A 19,410-nucleotide genomic window follows, 5' to 3' on the forward strand; every position below is an offset into this window, starting at 1 on the left:
AATAGTTGTTGTTTATAATTGTGCTTATATTTATGTAATATAGTTTTTGATTTTAAAATTTTGATTGATATTAGATATGGCATCACCCGCTGAAGTAACAACATCAGAAGAAGTTATATCTCAAAATTCAACCCAACTCCAGAGCAGTAGGGGAAAAAAGTGATATAGCTTGGGGTCATTGTAAACAAATTGAAGAGAAAGGAAAACTTGTTAATTTGTGTATTTACTGTAATAAAATTATTAGAGGAGGAGGGATTAATAGGTTCAAATTGCATTTGGCTGGAATAAAAGGTCAAGTTGAAGCATGTAAAAAGGTGCCTCCAAATGTCCAATATCAAATGAGACAAAATCTTGATGAAGGTGCAAACAAGAGAAGAAAGACTCAAACACAAAACTCAGATGTTGATCTTACTACTCAAGAGGGTGGTGTAGTAGAAATGGATGTAGAACAATCAAAATCGGATTCGGTGGTTGTGTCTCAAAAGAGGAAGAATGCAAGCCGTATTGGTAATTATTTTATGCCTAGAACAACTCCTGGAGCTCAACCTTCTTTAAAAAGTGTGTTACAAAGTAAGGAAGTGGTGGAGAAGTGTGATCTAGCTATTGCAAGATGGTTTATTGATTCTTCTGTGCCATTCAATGCAGCTAATTCTGCATATTTTCAATCTATGGCTGATGCACTTTGCAGCATGGGTCCGGGGTATAAAGTTCCAACTATGCATAGTCTTCGTGGGTATTTGTTAAACAAATGGGTTGAAGACGTGAACAAATTGATAGAGGAGTATCGTGAGATTTGGAAGAAAACTGGTTGTACTTTAATGGCTGATGGATGGACTGATCGAAAAAGAAGAACTCTTATAAACTTTTTAGTTTATTGCCCCAAAGGTACTATTTTTCTAAAATCGGTTGATGCTTCTCATGCTTCAAAAACTGCAGATATGTTGTATAAGCTTTTTAGAGAGGTGGTTTTATTTGTTGGGCCTGAAAATGTAGTTCACATAGTGACAGATAATGCTGCAAACTATGTTGCGGCTGGAAGGTTATTAGAAAATGAGTTTCCTACTTTATATTGGTCTCCTTGTGCAGCACATTGCATTAACTTGATGTTGCAGGACATGGGAAAACTAGAGGAAGTCAGTGAGGCCGTGTCACATGCTTTTAATGTTACCAAATATATTTATAACCATTGTTATGCATTGTATTTGATGAGAAAGCAAACAGGTGGAAGAGAAATCCTTCGTCCTGCTCCAACTCGATTTGCCACTAACTTCATTGCTTTGCAGAGTATTTTATCTCACAAAAATTCTCTAAGAGCCATGGTAACATCTAAAGAATGGACAAGCTCGGCATATGCCAAAGAAGCAAAGGCAAAACAGTTTGTGGATCAAGCTTTAGATTCTGGATTTTGGAGTAAATGTGCTGATATAGTTAAACTCACTGAACCACTTGTGCGTGTGTTGCGTATTGTTGATAGTGAAGATAAACCTGCTATGGGAATTCTATACAAATCTATAGTCAAAGCTAGAGATGAGATGGTGAGTAGGTTTCAAAGAAATAAGAAGAAAGTGGATCCTTACTTGAAAATCTTAGATAAACGTTGGGATTCACAGCTCCGCAAAAATCTTCATGCTGCCGGTTATTGGTTGAATCCAGCTTGTAGATATAATGATGTAGATTTTGAAAAACATGCATCCACAACATCGGGACTTTTAGATGTCATTGAAAAGTATGCTAATGGAAACTCTAAACTTCGATTGAAGTTAACAGATGAGATGAGAATATTCAAAGATGGTGAATTAGATTTTGGAAGGAAATCGGCTGTGGATGAACGATGTATTGTGAGGGCAGGTAATTTCATAACTTATAATTATTAATATATATTTTAGTTCATGTTTCAATATGTTTATTGACTTATTTATTTGCATGCTATAAACAGATCAATGATGGGAAACTTATGGCACTGGTACACCAACTTTGCAAAGGTTGGCTATTCGTATTTTAAGCCAAACTTGTAGTGCTTCGGGTTGTGAACGCAATTGGAGTATATTTGAGCATATTCATTCCAAGAAAAGAAATAGATTGGAGCATCAAAAGCTTAATGATTTAGTGTTTGTTCGTTACAACTTGAGACTTCAAATTAGGTATTATTATGTTTTTTTTCTGATCCTTATACTTATATATTTCAATACACGTTCTTAGTTTTAATTCATGTGTGCTTAGGAAAACACGTCATGGGAGTTATGATCCTATCAATATTGAAACAATTGGGGACCATTCTAGTTGGGTATTAGAGGATTCGCCACCTCTCTTAACCAATGAAGAGTTGGAAGCATTACGCAATGACCTTGCAAATATGACCATCCAACCGATTTCAAGTGATATTGGTATGTTCTAATATGAGCATAATGTGGTTTGTGGTTGTGAATCAATTTTATTGTCTCGTATTTATTATCTCTATATTTTATTTGTTAATGGTTTTTTAAAATATTGTTATAGATCAATTAGATTTAGATGAGGACGAAGATGGAGATGTTGGTAATGCACAAGACATTATTGTTGATAATGTGAATCAAGAAAAAAGCAATGCCGGAGAAGATGAAGTTTTCGAAGAAGACAAAGAAGCCGAAGATGGATATGAATATCAAGATTATGACAATTTGACTCCATGGGCCTAAATAAATCATGGATGGTTGAGTTTGGATTTTTGTTAGTTATTATAATATTATAATTTATGAATTGTTAAGTTTTTATAACTTATTTGAACTTATAATTATCTAGATTATGTTTTTGACGTACTGCTTTGTTATTATAAAAGTAAATTTATTAGTTTCTATAACTTATAGATTATTATAAAAGTGAACTAGGTTTGTGAAGAGTTCATTTGCATTAAGCCACTTTAGGTGCTGTTTTCTTATTGTCATCATATAAATAAAGTATGTGACTTTAAGTTATTAAAATTTATAAATACAAGAATGAATCATGATGATGCCAATCTTTTTGTTTATTCTAAATTATTTGAATTTATAATTTTCTATATTATTATACTTATACGGTTGTGTAAGGTGTTTTATTTTTAAAAAAATTATAGTTGCAAATTGTATATAATGAATATTTTTTTCATTTTTATATAAACCGGGTCAAGAGCAGTGTTTTAAAACCCGGCCCGGACCGGTCTGACCGAAAACCGGTGGGCTAGGCGGGTAGATTTGGGTGTAAGACCGGAAATGCATTTAGACCGGATGAAACCGGCGTGAACCGGCCGGGTCACCGGTTAAACCAGTGAACCGGTAGTTTTGATTGACCCGGCGGGTTAGAGTATTTATTTGCATTTTTAAGGGCTATTAAAACAAAAAATAAAAAAGATCTAACGCTTTGTTTTCTCAATTTTCACGGTCTTTTCCTATTCCCAAGCATTTGAATTGAAAGGTTTTATTTTTTCAGTCTCTTCCTAAAAGTCTCTTCCTAAAACCATTGTTGTTAATATCTTGATAATTCCTCTAAAGTTGCAATCCGTAGAGTCAAAGAAGTCACTTCTAAATTGGAAAATAATCTCAACTTTCACAAGGTGCTTTTTTCTTTTACTCATTTTTTATTAGTTCCAGTAATTTAAGGATTTAGGTTTGTAAATTTGTTCTTGTTGTTTCTAATTTTCCAATTAGTTTATACTTGGTTTGTGTAATAATTCATATTGTGATTACTGTGAGTCCGAAAAGCTAAACGTATGAATAACTAATAAGTGCTTTTTTTTTGTCTTTTCAATTTTCAAATTCATTTTGGAAAGTTTATTCATTTTGGAAAGATTATGAAGAACTTTTTTATTTATATAATTATTGGGATACGGTTTGTTTTGTTGATACTGATAGATCCAAATATTTTGCTGTAGCAGAGCTTTCTTAAAATATTATACAATAGTGCTTTGTATAATATATTAGCCTATATTTAGTGTTATATTATATAACATCATATATTTAGTGTTATATAACAACATACTAGCCTATATATATATATATATATATATATATATATATATATATATATATATATATATATATATATATATATATATATATATATATATATATATATTATACAACAGCATATTTTTATAAATTCAATAGTTGTTGTTTATAATTGTGCTTATATTTATGTAATATAGTTTTTGATTTTAAAATTTTGATTGATATTAGATATGGCATCACCCGCTGAAGTAACAACATCAGAAGAAGTTATATCTCAAAATTCAACCCAACTCCAGAGCAGTAGGGGAAAAAGTGATATAGCTTGGGGTCATTGTAAACAAATTGAAGAGAAAGGAAAACTTGTTAATTTGTGTATTTACTGTAATAAAATTATTAGAGGAGGAGGGATTAATAGGTTCAAATTGCATTTGGCTGGAATAAAAGGTCAAGTTGAAGCATGTAAAAAGGTGCCTCCAAATGTCCAATATCAAATGAGACAAAATCTTGATGAAGGTGCAAACAAGAGAAGAAAGACTCAAGCACAAAACTCAGATGTTGATCTTACTACTCAAGAGGGTGGTGTAGTAGAAATGGATGTAGAACAATCAAAATCGGATTCGGTGGTTGTGTCTCAAAAGAGGAAGAATGCAAGCCGTATTGGTAATTATTTTATGCCTAGAACAACTCCTGGAGCTCAACCTTCTTTAAAAAGTGTGTTACAAAGTAAGGAAGTGGTGGAGAAGTGTGATCTAGCTATTGCAAGATGGTTTATTGATTCTTCTGTGCCATTCAATGCAGCTAATTCTGCATATTTTCAATTTATGGCTGATGCACTTTGCAGCATGGGTCCGGGGTATAAAGTTCCAACTATGCATAGTCTTCGTGGGTATTTGTTAAACAAATGGGTTGAAGACGTGAACAAATTGATAGAGGAGTATCGTGAGATTTGGAAGAAAACTGGTTGTACTTTAATGGCTGATGGATGGACTGATCGAAAAAGAAGAACTCTCATAAACTTTCTATTTTGCTGCCCCAAAGGTACTATTTTTCTAAAATCGGCTGATGCTTCTCATGCTTCAAAAACTGCAGATATGTTGTATAAGCTTTTTAGAGAGGTGGTTTTATTTGTTGAGCCTGAAAATGTAGTTCACATAGTGACAGATAATGTTGCAAACTATGTTGCGGCTGGAAGGTTATTAGAAAATGAGTTTCCTACTTTATTTTGGTCTCCTTGTGCAGCACATTGCATTAACTTGATGTTGCAGGACATGGGAAAACTAGAGGAAGTCAGTGAGGTCGTGTCACATGCTTCTAATGTTACCAAATATATTTATAACCATTGTTATGCATTGTATTTGATGAGAAAGCAAACAGGTGGAATAGAAACCCTTCGTCCTGCTCCAACTCGATTTGCCACTAACTTCATTGCTTTGCAGAGTATTTTATCTCACAAAAATTCTCTAAGAGCCATGGTAACATCTAAAGAATGGACAAGCTCGGCATATGCCAAAGAAGCAAAGGCAAAACAGTTTGTGGATCAAGTTTTAGATTCTGGATTTTGGAGTAAATGTGCTGATATAGTTAAACTCACTGAACCACTTGTGCGTGTGTTGCGTATTGTTGATAGTGAAGATAAACCTGCTATGGGAATTCTATACAAATCTATAGTCAAAGCTAGAGATGAGATGGTGAGTAGGTTTCAAAGAAATAAGAAGAAAGTGGATCCTTACTTGAAAATCTTAGATAAACGTTGGGATTCACAGCTCCGTAAAAATCTTCATGCTGCCGGTTATTGGTTGAATCCAGCTTGTAGATATAATGATGTAGATTTTGAAAAACATGCATCCACAACATCGGGACTTTTAGATGTCATTGAAAAGTATGCTAATGGAAATTCTGAACTTCGATTGAAGTTAACAGATGAGATGAGAATATTCAAAGATGGTGAATTAGATTTTGGAAGGAAATCGGCTGTGGATGAACGATGTATTGTGAGGGCAGATAATTTCATAACTTATAATTATTAATATATATTTTAGTTCATGTTTCAATATGTTTATTGACTTATTTATTTGCATGCTATAAACAGATCAATGGTGGGAAACTTATGGCACTGGTACACCAACTTTGCAAAGGTTGGCTATTCGTATTTTAAGCCAAACTTGTAGTGCTTCGGGTTGTGAACGCAATTGGAGTATATTTGAGCATATTCATTCCAAGAAAAGAAATAGATTGGAGCATCAAAAGCTTAATGATTTAGTGTTTGTTCGTTACAACTTAAGACTTCAAAATATGTATTATTATGTTTTTTTTCTGATCCTTATACTTATATATTTCAATACACGTTCTTAGTTTTAATTCATGTGTGCTTAGGAAAACACGTCATGGGAGTTATGATCCTATCAATATTGAAACAATTGGGGACCATTCTAGTTGGGTATTAGAGGATTCGCCACCTCTCTTAACCAATGAAGAGTTGGAAGCATTACGCAATGACCTTGCAAATATGACCATCCAACCGATTTCAAGTGATATTGGTATGTTCTAATATGAGCATAATGTGGTTTGTGGTTGTGAATCAATTTTATTGTCTCGTATTTATTATCTCTATATTTTATTTGTTAATGGTTTTTTAAAATATTGTTATAGATCAATTAGATTTAGATGAGGACGAAGATGGAGATGTTGGTAATGCACAAGACATTATTGTTGATAATGTGAATCAAGAAAAAAGCAATGCCGGAGAAGATGAAGTTTTCGAAGAAGACAAAGAAGCGGAAGATGGATATGAATATCAAGATTATGACAATTTGACTCCATGGGCCTAAATAAATCATGGATGGTTGAGTTTGGATTTTTGTTAGTTATTATAATATTATAATTTATGAATTGTTAAGTTTTTATAACTTATTTGAACTTATAATTATCTACATTATGTTTTTGACGTACTGCTTTGTTATTATAAAAGTAAATTTATTAGTTTCTATAACTTATAGATTATTATAAAAGTGAACTAGGTTTGTGAAGAGTTCATTTGCATTAAGCTACTTTAGGTGATGTTTTCTTATTGTCATCATATAAATAAAGTATGTGACTTTAAGTTATTAAAATTTATAAATACAAGAATGAATCATGATGATGCCAATCTTTTTGTTTATTCTAAATTATTTGAATTTATAATTTTCTATATTATTATACTTATACGGTTGTGTAAGGTGTTTTATTTTAAAAAAATTATAGTTGCAAATTGTATATAATGAATATTTTTTTCATTTTTATATAAACCGGGTCAAGAGCCATGCGGTCTGACCATTGACCCACTGGTCCGACCAGTAACCCAGTGACCCAGTACCTTTACCGGGTCGATCACCGGTCCTGGTTTTAAAACATTGGTTAAGAGCCATGCGGTCTGACCAGTGACCCACTGGTCCGACGAGTAACCCAGTGACCCAGTACCTTTACCGGGTCGATCACCGGTCCTGGTTTTAAAACATTGGTTTTAAACTATTGAATTATAAACTTATTTGTATTAATATTTTATATTCAATTTTTTTTAAAAAGAGAAAAACCATTTTCTATTTGAAAAGATTTTTTTTTATATATAAATGACTAGGTTGGTAAAACGGTAATAAAAACCTAAACCTAATTGATTAGGTAAATGGCCAAGATAAAGCCCTACTTGGGATGTAGTTAAGTTTGTATTAACTTAAATAAGTTGTGTATTTTAAAATGTTGAATGTATTAACCCTTTTAGGAGACTTCGTTGAAAGATAGGGTGTGCTCGCGTAACGTAAGTTGAACGTGTGGGAAGCTTGCTAAGGTTAGGGCACTCTCTAACAATCTCATGTAGACCAGAAATACCGGATACTTGATTGCAACCCAAATTAGGGAATCTTGGCCCAACGTTGGGGGCTATAAATACCCTTTTTTCACTAGAGGGCCAGATATTCATTCTCTCACTCTTACCTTAGTACTTGCACTCAATTGCTCTCCTTCTTACTTTGACATCAGAGTGCCTTGCAGGTACACCCCCCGTCTCAGAAGATCACCTATTGCTAACCAGGATAATCTGTTTTGATCAGGTACGATCACTTGCTAGGAAGGGGAAAAAAGAAAGTTTTAAATTAGTGTGCTCACCTCGGTGTTTAACCCCTGTGCCTACGTATCTCCATAGTGCAATGAAGAAATCAGAGTTTTGTAGTTTGTCTATAAAATGTTTATTTGTTGGTAGCTTTTAGTGGACAATGTTAACATTCACGTTCTAGCATTAGATGTTGTTGCTCGTTGTGTGGAGACCTGTGTGTTACCTGTATTGCGGTAGAATTAAAATAACACGCCATTTTCGAAAAGGTTTTAAAGTTGAAAAAGCCCTAAGGAAAGGTGTCACGTTAGATTGGTTGAAGGTTGATTGTTAGGGGTTGTATAGCTAAATGGTCCCCTATGCATGAGGCACGTAGCTATACAGGGAACCGGGAAGAATGCACTATCAGTTCTTTGTCCACCTTTATTTGTGAAATTGTTTGTGAGTCGAATCGTACTAAAGTCTATGAGTGAGAGTGAATATTTTACACGACTGAGTCAAACGTCTCACACACAAAAGTATTTAGAATAAGGTTAGGAATGCACCTTCTCGTTCTTTCTCACCGCTTAAGGCTCGTTGCATAGGAACCGTCTCTTAATTTTAAGTATTTTTATTTTTAAAAAAAAAAAGATTTTTGTTTTCACGAGTGGAAGAACTAAAAAGAAAAAGAAAAGGGAATTTCCTCTGATGTTAGCATGCAAAGATGGACCTAAAGGAACATGTATTATTTTTTATGTTATGGACAAAATACTATTTTTATCTAATTTAATCAAGTAGATGAAACTTAATTAATTAAACTAAAAAAGAAATCTTAAGGGAGCATACAAAATTATAGGTCAATTTATTATGTATTTTTTAGTAAGAAAAAATAAAGCAAAAAGTCCAAGCAACAATCATAAAATCGAGGCCAAAAATATGACAAAAATAGACTAAAAGAAAGTTCTAATTTCTACACATCACTTAGTCAACAAAAATACCTTAAAAAAATTTTAATTCCTAATATTTGTCTAGATTAATGTCCTAAAATTGATTAGAGAAACTAAAAAAAATTAAACTGAAACATATTACATGTATGTATGTTAATGTTAGTATGAATATGGTGCAAAGCTGAAAAATAGAGTGTAGAAAATAATGTAGCGCAAGCCCATTATTATTTAGCCCATGCAGAACTTATTGTTGTATTGATAAACCAGAAAAAAGCTAATGGTATTGGGCTGCTGGAAATAAAAGCAAATCTGGCCCAACGCTCCAATAAAATGGGTGCAAGAAATAGAATAAAAGAGGGGTGTGGGAAGGAAAGGATTAAATGGGTTGAATTAAAATAAATAAATAAAAAATGAAAACTAAAAAAAATAAGAGAACCCCCCGAACCGAACTGGCCGCCGTGGACCGGACCAGACCGGTCCAATCTCTCCCCTCCCGTAAGTTTTCTCATGATGAAAGAAAGAAACGGTGCAGCCCCAAAGGATGGGGGGGGGGGGGGGGGGCTGATGACGGGGATGGGTTGGCCGGCCATCCCACCAACGCCGGCCCCCCATGGTGGTGGTGGTTGTGTTGTTTTGCTTTAAGACTTCTTCATCTCCTTGATCTCTCTTAAACCTCCATTAAAGCTTCATGAAAAGCTTCTTGAGGGACCATGAACATGTCTAAATCGTAACCAAAAATGATGAAACAAAAGACTACTGTGATTGATTTTTAGGTTAAATATACAAACTTCCTCTGTAATATTAGCGAGTTTTGTTTTTAACCCCTGTAAAAAAAAATTTAAAACCCCCATCGCAATTTCCAAATTCCGTCAAATAGGTCCCCTATTGTTTGATTGCAGCAAAAATTCTTTTATTTTGCCAACGTGAAATCCACTGGCATTTTTTATTTTTTAATTAGTTTTTTAATTCACGTTTTTAATTACATATTATATTTTCTTACAATTTTTATTTTTATTAATATTTTTTATAAATTATTATTTTAAAGTATCAAAATATTACATTGAACCTAAAGTCCAGATTGCCTGACACCGGAGCCTAACACCTGAATATTTGACAATTATTATTTAAAAGAGCCTTATAAACACTTCCACTTGTTATCAAAATTTCGACGTGGGACTTCCTTTACATTCCATATTCTAATTCATCTCTAACAATTAAACTTCATTTACGTGTTTCTTTTTTTCTCCATGAAAAGTAGTTGTGTCATTCAACCAAAGTCTCCATTCAAACTTTATCTCTAATAACTAAATTTCCATCACCATGAATCTCACCTTCAACCATAGTCTTCATTCAAACTTTATCTCTAACAACTAAACTTCCATCATCTTTGATTCAACACATACCACAATTTTTAGCATGGCCAAGAATAAATTACACCAATTACATGATTTTTCAAAACATCCTTCCATTGTCACCATATCACCACTTCTAAACTCCATGTAAACCTGCAAAAAGTTCTAAACAATTGGAGTCAATGACCCAATCACTGTAATCACAAGACAATGACAACAACATACTCTTCAACATCAGAGCAACAAGTTCAAGTCAGGTTGAGACAAAACTTAGAACATAAAGAGGAGTATATTTGGATCTGTTTTGCTCCCTCTGACTTTGCTGTTGCAACACTGACATCGGCAGAGCAGCTCCGCTACAACACCACCATGCTCCGACGATGCTAAAATCGCACCACCGCGACGTCATGGATCTGACACTGACAACTGTCGCAAGACCTCGTGGCACCCTCCACTAAACACCCTTCGCGCGCTACCACCACTAGGAACACCACTAGAATGGCAGTTGGACAAAGTAATATTGCAGTACCAATAACAATTCCTCATACATAGTGCATTCGAAGAGCCTGTACATATTCGGAATAACAATTCCTCGGAAAAAGTGCATCGGAAGAGCAGTTGGACAAAGTAATATTGCAATACCTATAATGCAAGTTGGAAAACATTGAAGTCCCACATCAATTGTTATAGACAAAACATATAAGTGTTCATAAAGCAAATTCACAAATGAGCTTACAAGTTAAAATCGTAATAAGAGTGCATGGGCCATAAACACAAATGTTTCAATAAAAAAATTTGTTTGATTAAAAAAGTAAACGAAAATTATTAATTAATAAATATTTAGTAAAATAATTAAACAATTAATATATATTATGTAAAATTAATATATATTATGTAAAAATTAAATATATAAAATAATCTATAAACAAAATAAAATATGACAGAGAATTAAAATCATTATAAATAAAACTTGTTAATTTAATGATATTAAAATAATTTAAAAAATTAAAAAATAGTAAAAAAAATTAAAAAAATAATTCACGTGGATTTAAAAATAATAAAAAAATAAAAGCAAATGCCATGTAGACGGTTACACTAGAAAAAAAAATAAGAAACCTTGAGTGACATAATGGCTCTAGAAGCCTAAGTGACGGAATTTGGATATTACAAGGGGGTTTTAAAAAAAATCTTTTGCAGGGGTTAAAATCAAAACTCACTAATATTTCAGGAAGGATTGTATATTTAATCCTTATTTTATTTTTTATTTTTTTGGAAATCTTGGAAATCCTTATTTAATCCTTATTTTTGATGGGCTTCATGAATATGTGCTTAGTTTTTATTGATTTGAATTTTCAAGAATAGTGAGTTTTTTTGTGTGTTCATGAAAATAGATTTTTGTGCAAAGAGATGATTTTTGAGATGTTAATGCATACTACATGTTTGAATAAATGCCAATGTCATGTTAAACTAGTTCTATGTTAATTCTATGTCAAGAAATTGCAATGTTGATTTTTTTCTACTTGAATGTGGTTTTTGGATGCACAAAAATGCTTATTTGAATAAGTCGTTATGGATTATGATGAGAAAACAGTGTTAAGACTAGTTCACATGCAACTATATGCAATTCTATACTAGAAGCAAGTTAAGGAATTCTAAAATTCAAACAATTTGCAAAGTATTCTAGCTACTCGAATGTTGATTTTTTGTGTTGAATTAAGTGCTTTTCTAATTAAGTTATTCCAAAACAATGGCATAAATTAAACAAACACCACATATATGCAAACAAGAATCATTCATACAAGCATACACATAGAAATGGCATTTAAAGAAGATTCAAGGTTTACCGACAGAGTGGAAGTTTGCTTCGATTGATGTTGAAATTTTATCGATAAAATTAATGACGAGAAACCCAAAAAACTTCAAGAGGTAATCTTTTCAATAATCCTTCCAAGATTGAATTAACTTGATGATAATAAAAGATGATTGTGGGAATATGATGAATATAGGAAGTATGAACTTGAATAATTGGTGGAACTTTGTTGAATCATGAATTGTTGAAATTGCTTGAGAAATTATGGATGAATTGATGAATAATGCTTGAAATTGATGAAGATTGAATGAGGACCTTGTTGAATGTGATGAACCTTGAAACTTTGATGAAATTTTGAATGATGATTATTGTTGAATTTGCTTGATGTTAAATGATGAATACTTGTGAAATTGTTGATTCTTGTTGAATTTGGAAGAAGGTTTTAGTTCCACCAATCTAAGATCTCCATTTGAAATTCTAGATGGTGATGGTGATGAACTTTAGTAATGGTTAGGGATAAGGAAAGGAAGGAGAAATCGAGAGAGTGAAGAAAAATGAAAGCATGAAAATGGTAAGTAATGGTCAACCCCCAAAATGTGAGGAATTATATGTTTATATAGTTTTTGTAGGTGATTATGGATTCTAGGATTGTTATCTAAGTTAGGAGTTTATTAATGGTTGAAAATTAATTAAAAGATTAGTTGCGGATCACCGTTTTTGACCCTTTGATCAAGTGTTATCAATGGTGGAGATCATGGCAGAAGAATGAGCTCGAACCGTTGCCGGAAAGTGGAGATAGAGGCATGGAAAGAAGGCTTGATGGAAGTTGGTTTTGGTTGAAAATTTTCATGTAACATAAACATAACATGAGCCAATTTATCATGAATGATGATGAATGCTTGGTTGAATCGTTGTGGGATTGGTCTAGAAAAATTAGGGATAAAAAAATCGAGTCGGTGGTGCCAAAACATGTTAATTTTTCCTCCTCTTTATTTGTAGTCCCCTCTTATGACTTGTATCCCAAGTGATTCACAATGAATCTTGAATTTCTAATGAATGAAATATTTTCTTTTATTCTAGTTTTGCCCTTTTCTTCAAATTCAAGTGATTCTCCGAATTAAGTAATGATTCTGACAATCATAAATCTTAAATAAAGAGATGGTTTGCCCTATGAGTAAGTATGAGAAATAAACCCAAATAATTATCAGATAACGTCTTCCTCAAAAACTCACCTCGAACCGATTAAAATCGAAATCGCTGAACTTTGACATGATGATTGTGCTATGCAAAATGCGATGAATGATATGTCAAATGCATGACCTATTTGAATGAATTATGAAAACGATTTTAACATAAGCCAGATGGATTGAGGGCATGACAAATTTGAGGTATGACAGACGTGTCTCTCATAGGGTGTGTTGCTCATAAAGAATTGCCTCAATATAAAAATGCTCGCTTATAATGAGCCTTAAATTGATGACCCAACGGTGATATCATGAGTTATTGGTTCGAGTGAAGAACCAAATCACTTGTATCGAAAGTCCTACCCACATGGTGGTAGGTAGGAGGCATGTCTCGTTGAAAAAATGTCAACAACGGTACACGTGTATGTGGATGAAAGAGCTCCCGCTTGAGGGGGCATTGTGGATAGGCTCACACTTAATGAAGAGTGTTGAGAAAAATAAATGTGAGTTGGAAATGTTGAGAAACAAGTGTGCGGAAGTTCCATATTGATTAGAAAAATGGAGAATGAGCACCTTATAAGTGAGATATCTCATACTCATACACCTATCACCTTAAAGTTTTGAGTAAATATGTGGTGTGTCTCTCACAAAATGTGTTTCTCATAAAGAAATGCCCTAATGTAAAAATTCTTCCTCATGATAAACCCCAAATTGATGACCTAACAATTAATACTATCAAATTCTTTCAGGGTTATAGGGAAAATCCCATATTCTATGGAGTTTTTGAAAAAAACCAATAAATTTCACTACACGTCAATTTTTTTGAAAAGCATGGTAAAAATGCATACCAAATTTTTTATTAGCCTAACAATCTTTTGATCTCATACCAGATATTTTATTGTCCCACCAAATTTTTTACACGAAATTATTAATGAAATAAATGAGAGAAGTATTTTTTATATTAGGATAAATTGAGGGTGTCCGATCTAAACAATAGAATGATTGGACAAAAACTCATCATTTTGGGTATCAATCAACATTTTAAATAGATCCATTTTCAAGTTTGATAATCTAAATTAATAAATATAAATTACCAAAAAAATATTAACAAATTTATAAATTAATTAAAAGTACAAACTCTAATATAATAAAAATATTCCTATGCTAAATAGACTTTTAAAAGTTTAAATCTTTCTTATTTAAAAAAATCTAACCTGATCTAAATTTAATGGAAGTTAGTTTGTCATATCAGTCAATCCGGAGTCATATATTTTCTCTTAATTACAAACAAGTGTCTTAAGACTTTATTTGAAAGGAAGGGAAGGCTTCTGCACACCGATTTTAAAAAAAATACTTAATATTTTTTTAAAAAATTGATTTTGTACAAAATGATAAAAGAATATTTATTATTACTATATTTTTAATTTTTAGAACCTTCAAAATTCTCGTTCAATACAAACTTTGAGTTCTTTTGAATTAGAAGGTTTTTGGTGTTTTGAATAAAAGCAAACCTTCAAAAATCCTCGTAACTAAAATCCTTCAATTATTTCCATTCAAATCTTCTCTTTTTTTAAAATCCAATTTTCCCTTCTCCTCCATACTCCCGCAGAGACCTTAAAAGAACCACTCATACTATTTTCTATTTTAAATTAGTCATTGAAGAAAGTCAGCTAAATTGAGGCCACTAAATTGAACCAATCTTAATTCCAAAAATAACAGAAAAATAGTCAGCAACCGGCTTAGCTGGCATTTGGCATAAACAGAGAATTTGATTCTTTAGGTGGGCCTTTCATCCTCTATCATCATCTTTTGGTCCAACTAATAATTGGTGCCTTTGAAAAACAACCTCAGCATTCATGATTGAGCAAAAAGAAAAGCATGATGAAACAAGTTTCCTATAGCATCCCATTGGATACTAACACCTAGCCAGTATCGACATGCTCAATAATATATGGATAAAAAATTGATTGCCTAGTCAATGGACCTTCAAATCAATCCCTTAATAATTTAATTCTCTTTAGTTTCAAATCGGTATCTTCTGCGCGCAACTGTACAACTGTATATACTAATCTCTCAAAACAGAGAATATCATAATAGACACTAAAATTTCTCGAAAATAATTTAACACTGCTACGTTATCAAGACTAGTTTCAAATGAGATTATCATAAGATCAAGATAAAGGTTCAATGATTTGCATTTCGACTTTGGTAAATCAAATTCCAAATGCAAAATTATAATGTCAATCATCCAATCTCAATTCAATGGTACTAATAAGGGTGGGGTGATATAGAAATCAGATAGCCTCCATGTGAAAATTCATGTATAAACTCTAATCTACAAAAGAATTCAGGAAAATTATATATCAAAAGCATCCACAGGGAGTGAAACTGTCCTGTGCAGAGGATGCGGAAGCAACGAGCCGGTATAAAAACTCTTTGCAGTAACCATGCCTTCTGCAGGGGACTCCATCGCCTCACAATTTCCGGCTCTTTCAGTGTCAGAATCGGGGCTGCTTTTATGAACAGGTCTCGACCGAATTCTGTTGATTCCTCCTTTTATGACGGCGTAATCTGTTTTATGAGAAGATTTATTATCTGTTATCCCGAGTTGTTGATCCTTAAGTTCCCTTAACTCCATTTGGTATCTTGCTTTGAGCCATCTAAGTTCCTTTTGAATCTCTTTCTCATAATTATTGTTGAGACTGCAATATAACGAACGGATATTGGAGAAATCATGCGTTCCGGATGAGTATCTTGGAGAAATTGTTGAATTCGGGGGAAACTTATTTTCTGAAACATTCTGTCCTTGATCTTCAGCTGACATTGATTTATCTAATTGTTCATTTTGTTCGTCCGAATGACTTTGATCAGATTCCACCGGACTCAGTTCACGGCTTTCGTGCTGATTCCATACCTCCTGATACTGCAAACTGTCCGATAGGTTTAATACGTTGAGATTCTCTCTAACATGATTGTCACACTCCTCGGATGGAAAAGTAATCTCCTCGAACCGGCCGTGCATCGAGGCACATCCGTGCTTACAATATTCAGGAAGTTGCAAGTTACCCTGATTATGCGAAAGGTAATCCATGAGGGAGCCACTTGAAGTATGATTCGACACACAATTGCGGCAGAAGCCTTGATCTGCAAAACGGGGAGTTTCGACTATTCCTGGTCCTGATTGCCATTCAGGTACCAAAGAAGCGATTTCTCCATCTATCATATCCGCTATGCTGGTAACATCCTGATCCGTTATGTCAAGTTCTGCGATCATCTCAGTCGCTACGCTTATTGCCGTGTCCATCTCTATGTCAAATGGGAAATAAATATTCCGAACGTGGCCTGTGTCATACAATTAAATGAGACCATACGCAAGTAGTAAAGACACGCCAAAGCACGAAAGTTGAACAAAAAAGCACAGGGGCGTGGAGGAATTTGAAGCACAAAGATATGACACGCAGCATAAATATATATCAAATGTATATAGTACTTATAAATTGAAAATTGACAATGTTACCTTCTTTATCGGAAATTCTGAGTCTCAAAAATATGCTACCGTCGTCTTTCTTCTTGCCCTTGATACTTATGTCGACATGTTCAAAGGGTTCATCTTCATGGTGCTCGAAAAGTTCAATTCCACAATGTTCATTGTCAGCTGGATGAGAATACGAGTCTCCTTCATATCCAAAACCATTGGAGTATTCATTACTGAAGTTACTATTGCTCCGATGAAAATCAAAAAGCGGATGTCTGATGAGGGGAACGAAGTCGTCGAATTCTCCACTATCTACAGGTCTCAAATCATATTCATAATCATCTATTTGAAGAAAAGGGTCGTCTAGAAGCTCCTTTGCAGAAAGCCTTAGAGACACTGTGGCCAAGCATTTATCAACAAATTGCCGCACTTCTGGATCCTTGACTTTATACAAAGCATCCGGCTTTTTACCCTGATGACAGAAAATCCAAATGAAATCTATTCACAGCGGAAAAATAGCATATAACAACCGCGGAGAGATTACAAGCGAAAACTTACAGAAATAACTTTCTTGTATATTTGAGCCGGATGAGTACATTCGCTATAGGGATATTCAAATGTGACCATCTCTAATAAGCACATACCAAAGGAATATATGTCAACTAGTTCATTATAAGACTCTTCGTATACTTCAGGAGCCATGAACTCGGGCGTTCCTACGAAAACAGAAGCGTAAAATATAAAGGTCCATCCAACTAGAATTGCCGATCCTTAAAAGCGCCATTTGCGCAGCCAGAAAAAAGTTATAGTTTCTTATGCCGTCATCAAATCACTTCAAAAAAGGTATCGACAAAGTGAACTAATTGGCATTAATGATTGAACTAGCCACGTCTTCCATTAATGATTAAAGAAATTAAATAAGCATACCTACACAATGTGCAGCATGTGATTTTCGAAGAATTGCAGCAAGACCAAGATCCCCGATTTTGACTTCCCCTTGATTTCCATTGACAAAAATATTATCACATTTGAGATCTCTATGGATCACTGGCGGGTCATGGCTATGTAGATACAGAAGTCCTCTCAGGATCTGTATGCACCAATGCTTCACTGCTCTTATGTTAACTCTCTTGTGCCTTAACCTATACCTATTCGACAACCAAACAAGCACGAGTCTCGAACGATGAAGAACCAATACAAGATCTAAAATGCACATAGAAGGAGGAACAGTAGTTGGAACTAGGAACTTACTGTCTAAGTGTACCAGAGGTGAACATTTCAGTAACAAAGTTGATATTCCTATTAGCAGTATCAACCCAAGAGGTGTAAAATTTCATAATGTTTTTGTGCTTCAATGTTTTCAAGAGATGAATTTCACAGTAAAGCCTCTCAAGATCTTCAGGACTTTGAAGGAAATCATAAAGCTTGACCTGATTCCAAGCAACTTCAATCCCTTGATACTCATCAAATGCTCTATATCTGCATCAGTCCAGAACCCAACCACAAAAAATCAGTATAAAAAAAACAAATAAATACAAATCTATCAGATTCCCATTTCAAAGAGAAACTCAAATTCTGAAGAAATCAGCACTAGCCCAGATGAACAAACCAACTTGAAAAACCAAAAAGACTTGAACTTTAAGACCAACAACCATATTAAAGAAATGGGTTTGTAATTTTTATACATACACTGTCTTTGAAGCTCCTTTGCCGAGGATTTCATTGTACTGAAAATAAAAAATCAAACTGAGATAACTAAGTAGAGAGAGAAAGTGAAATGAGAGATGAAGAGAGAGAGAGAGGGTAGACATACTCTGCCATATCTACCAGTTGGATCAAGTTCAACAAACTCAGAGTCATCTTCTTCAAAGTGTGTAACTCCATTCATTCTGTGTGATGCTAACTTTTGTTGTTTTTTGATTTTTCCTATGATTTAAGATTTATGTGTTGTTGTGCCCCTTCCTCTTTTGTTACGACACACAGAAACAGAAACTGAAAGAGAGGAACAGGCAGAAAGGAACAATATTTTATATTACTTTTTTCACAACCTTTCGAACAGATTTTTTTAATTTATTTAAGAAAAAACATAAAATTTATCTAAAAATTCACGAGAAAAAGAGAGAGAGAAAGAAAGAAGAAAAACTATGAAACTGTTGTGTACCACATTTTTTTTTAAGGGAAAACAAACATTGCCACCCACCACCAGAGCCCATGAAGGAACGTGACAAACAGAGAGCGTGAGAGTCCTAATGTTATGGGTCCACTTCAGTCTCATAAACTCACTGGATTAGATTAGGTAGCAGTAATTTTTATTTTCGGTTATGTAAGAGTAGTTGTTGGGAAAGTTTTTAGGCACTTTGTTTTAGTTTTAAATTATTTATATAAAAATATTTGTTAAAATATTAAATGTTTTTTAAAAAGATATATTTAAAGAAAATTATGAAAAACTATTAAAATAATTTAAATTATATATATATATATATATATATATATATATATATATATATATATATATATATATATATATATATAAAATATATCACTCATTCCATAAATTTAAAAAATCAAAAGTGAAGAGAGTATGTTTAAATGACAAAAATAAAGTCATAAAATTTAACAGAAA

At 33.3% G+C, this 19,410-nt stretch overlaps 3 protein-coding genes across 3 annotated transcripts; 2 read left to right on the top strand and 1 right to left on the bottom strand.

Moving 5' to 3' along the window:
* Nucleotides 1-76: 76 nt before the first annotated feature.
* LOC131627407 (uncharacterized) lies at nucleotides 77-2,675 on the top strand. The gene is made up of 6 exons (XM_058898264.1): nucleotides 77-159; nucleotides 245-1,838; nucleotides 1,937-1,963; nucleotides 2,068-2,141; nucleotides 2,221-2,384; nucleotides 2,497-2,675. The coding sequence occupies exons 1-6, from the start codon at nucleotides 77-79 to the stop codon at nucleotides 2,673-2,675; spliced, it is 2,121 nt and encodes a 706-aa protein (XP_058754247.1).
* A 1,514-nt stretch (nucleotides 2,676-4,189) lies between these two features.
* On the top strand, nucleotides 4,190-6,787 carry LOC131627408 (uncharacterized). The gene is made up of 4 exons (XM_058898265.1): nucleotides 4,190-5,945; nucleotides 6,049-6,220; nucleotides 6,333-6,496; nucleotides 6,609-6,787. Exons 1-4 carry the CDS (start codon nucleotides 4,190-4,192, stop codon nucleotides 6,785-6,787), a joined length of 2,271 nt encoding a protein of 756 aa, XP_058754248.1.
* Nucleotides 6,788-15,176: 8,389 nt separating this feature from the next.
* Nucleotides 15,177-18,965, bottom strand: LOC131627423 (probable serine/threonine-protein kinase WNK9). The gene is made up of 8 exons (XM_058898283.1): nucleotides 18,949-18,965; nucleotides 18,601-18,779; nucleotides 18,477-18,514; nucleotides 18,039-18,266; nucleotides 17,715-17,935; nucleotides 17,346-17,503; nucleotides 16,830-17,259; nucleotides 15,177-16,654 (listed from the first exon to the last, which is right to left on the bottom strand). The coding sequence occupies exons 2-8, from the start codon at nucleotides 18,673-18,675 to the stop codon at nucleotides 15,669-15,671; spliced, it is 2,136 nt and encodes a 711-aa protein (XP_058754266.1). The 5' UTR covers nucleotides 18,676-18,779; nucleotides 18,949-18,965; the 3' UTR covers nucleotides 15,177-15,668.
* Between the last annotated feature and the right edge of the window lie 445 nt (nucleotides 18,966-19,410).

This window comes from Vicia villosa, unplaced genomic scaffold, assembly GCF_029867415.1.
Source record: "Vicia villosa cultivar HV-30 ecotype Madison, WI unplaced genomic scaffold, Vvil1.0 ctg.000363F_1_1_3, whole genome shotgun sequence".
NCBI classification, from domain to species: domain Eukaryota; kingdom Viridiplantae; phylum Streptophyta; class Magnoliopsida; order Fabales; family Fabaceae; genus Vicia; species Vicia villosa.

Excerpts from the sequence above, each read along its gene's own strand:
- LOC131627407 (XM_058898264.1), top strand. The coding sequence starts at position 77 with ATGGCATCACCCGCTGAAGTAACAACATCAGAAGAAGTTATATCTCAA. Across the intron at positions 1,964-2,067 it reads ATGGGAAACTTATGGCACTG|AAAAGAAATAGATTGGAGCA; the intron begins GTACACCAACTT and ends ATTCATTCCAAG. Across the intron at positions 2,142-2,220 it reads AACTTGAGACTTCAAATTAG|GAAAACACGTCATGGGAGTT; the intron begins GTATTATTATGT and ends ATGTGTGCTTAG.
- LOC131627408 (XM_058898265.1), top strand. The coding sequence starts at position 4,190 with ATGGCATCACCCGCTGAAGTAACAACATCAGAAGAAGTTATATCTCAA. Across the intron at positions 5,946-6,048 it reads ATCGGCTGTGGATGAACGAT|ATCAATGGTGGGAAACTTAT; the intron begins GTATTGTGAGGG and ends TGCTATAAACAG. Across the intron at positions 6,497-6,608 it reads ACCGATTTCAAGTGATATTG|ATCAATTAGATTTAGATGAG; the intron begins GTATGTTCTAAT and ends ATATTGTTATAG.
- LOC131627423 (XM_058898283.1), bottom strand. The coding sequence starts at position 18,675 with ATGAATGGAGTTACACACTTTGAAGAAGATGACTCTGAGTTTGTTGAA. Across the intron at positions 18,515-18,600 it reads CAACTGGTAGATATGGCAGA|TACAATGAAATCCTCGGCAA; the intron begins GTATGTCTACCC and ends TTTTATTTTCAG. Across the intron at positions 18,267-18,476 it reads AAAGGAGCTTCAAAGACAGT|ATATAGAGCATTTGATGAGT; the intron begins GTATGTATAAAA and ends GGACTGATGCAG.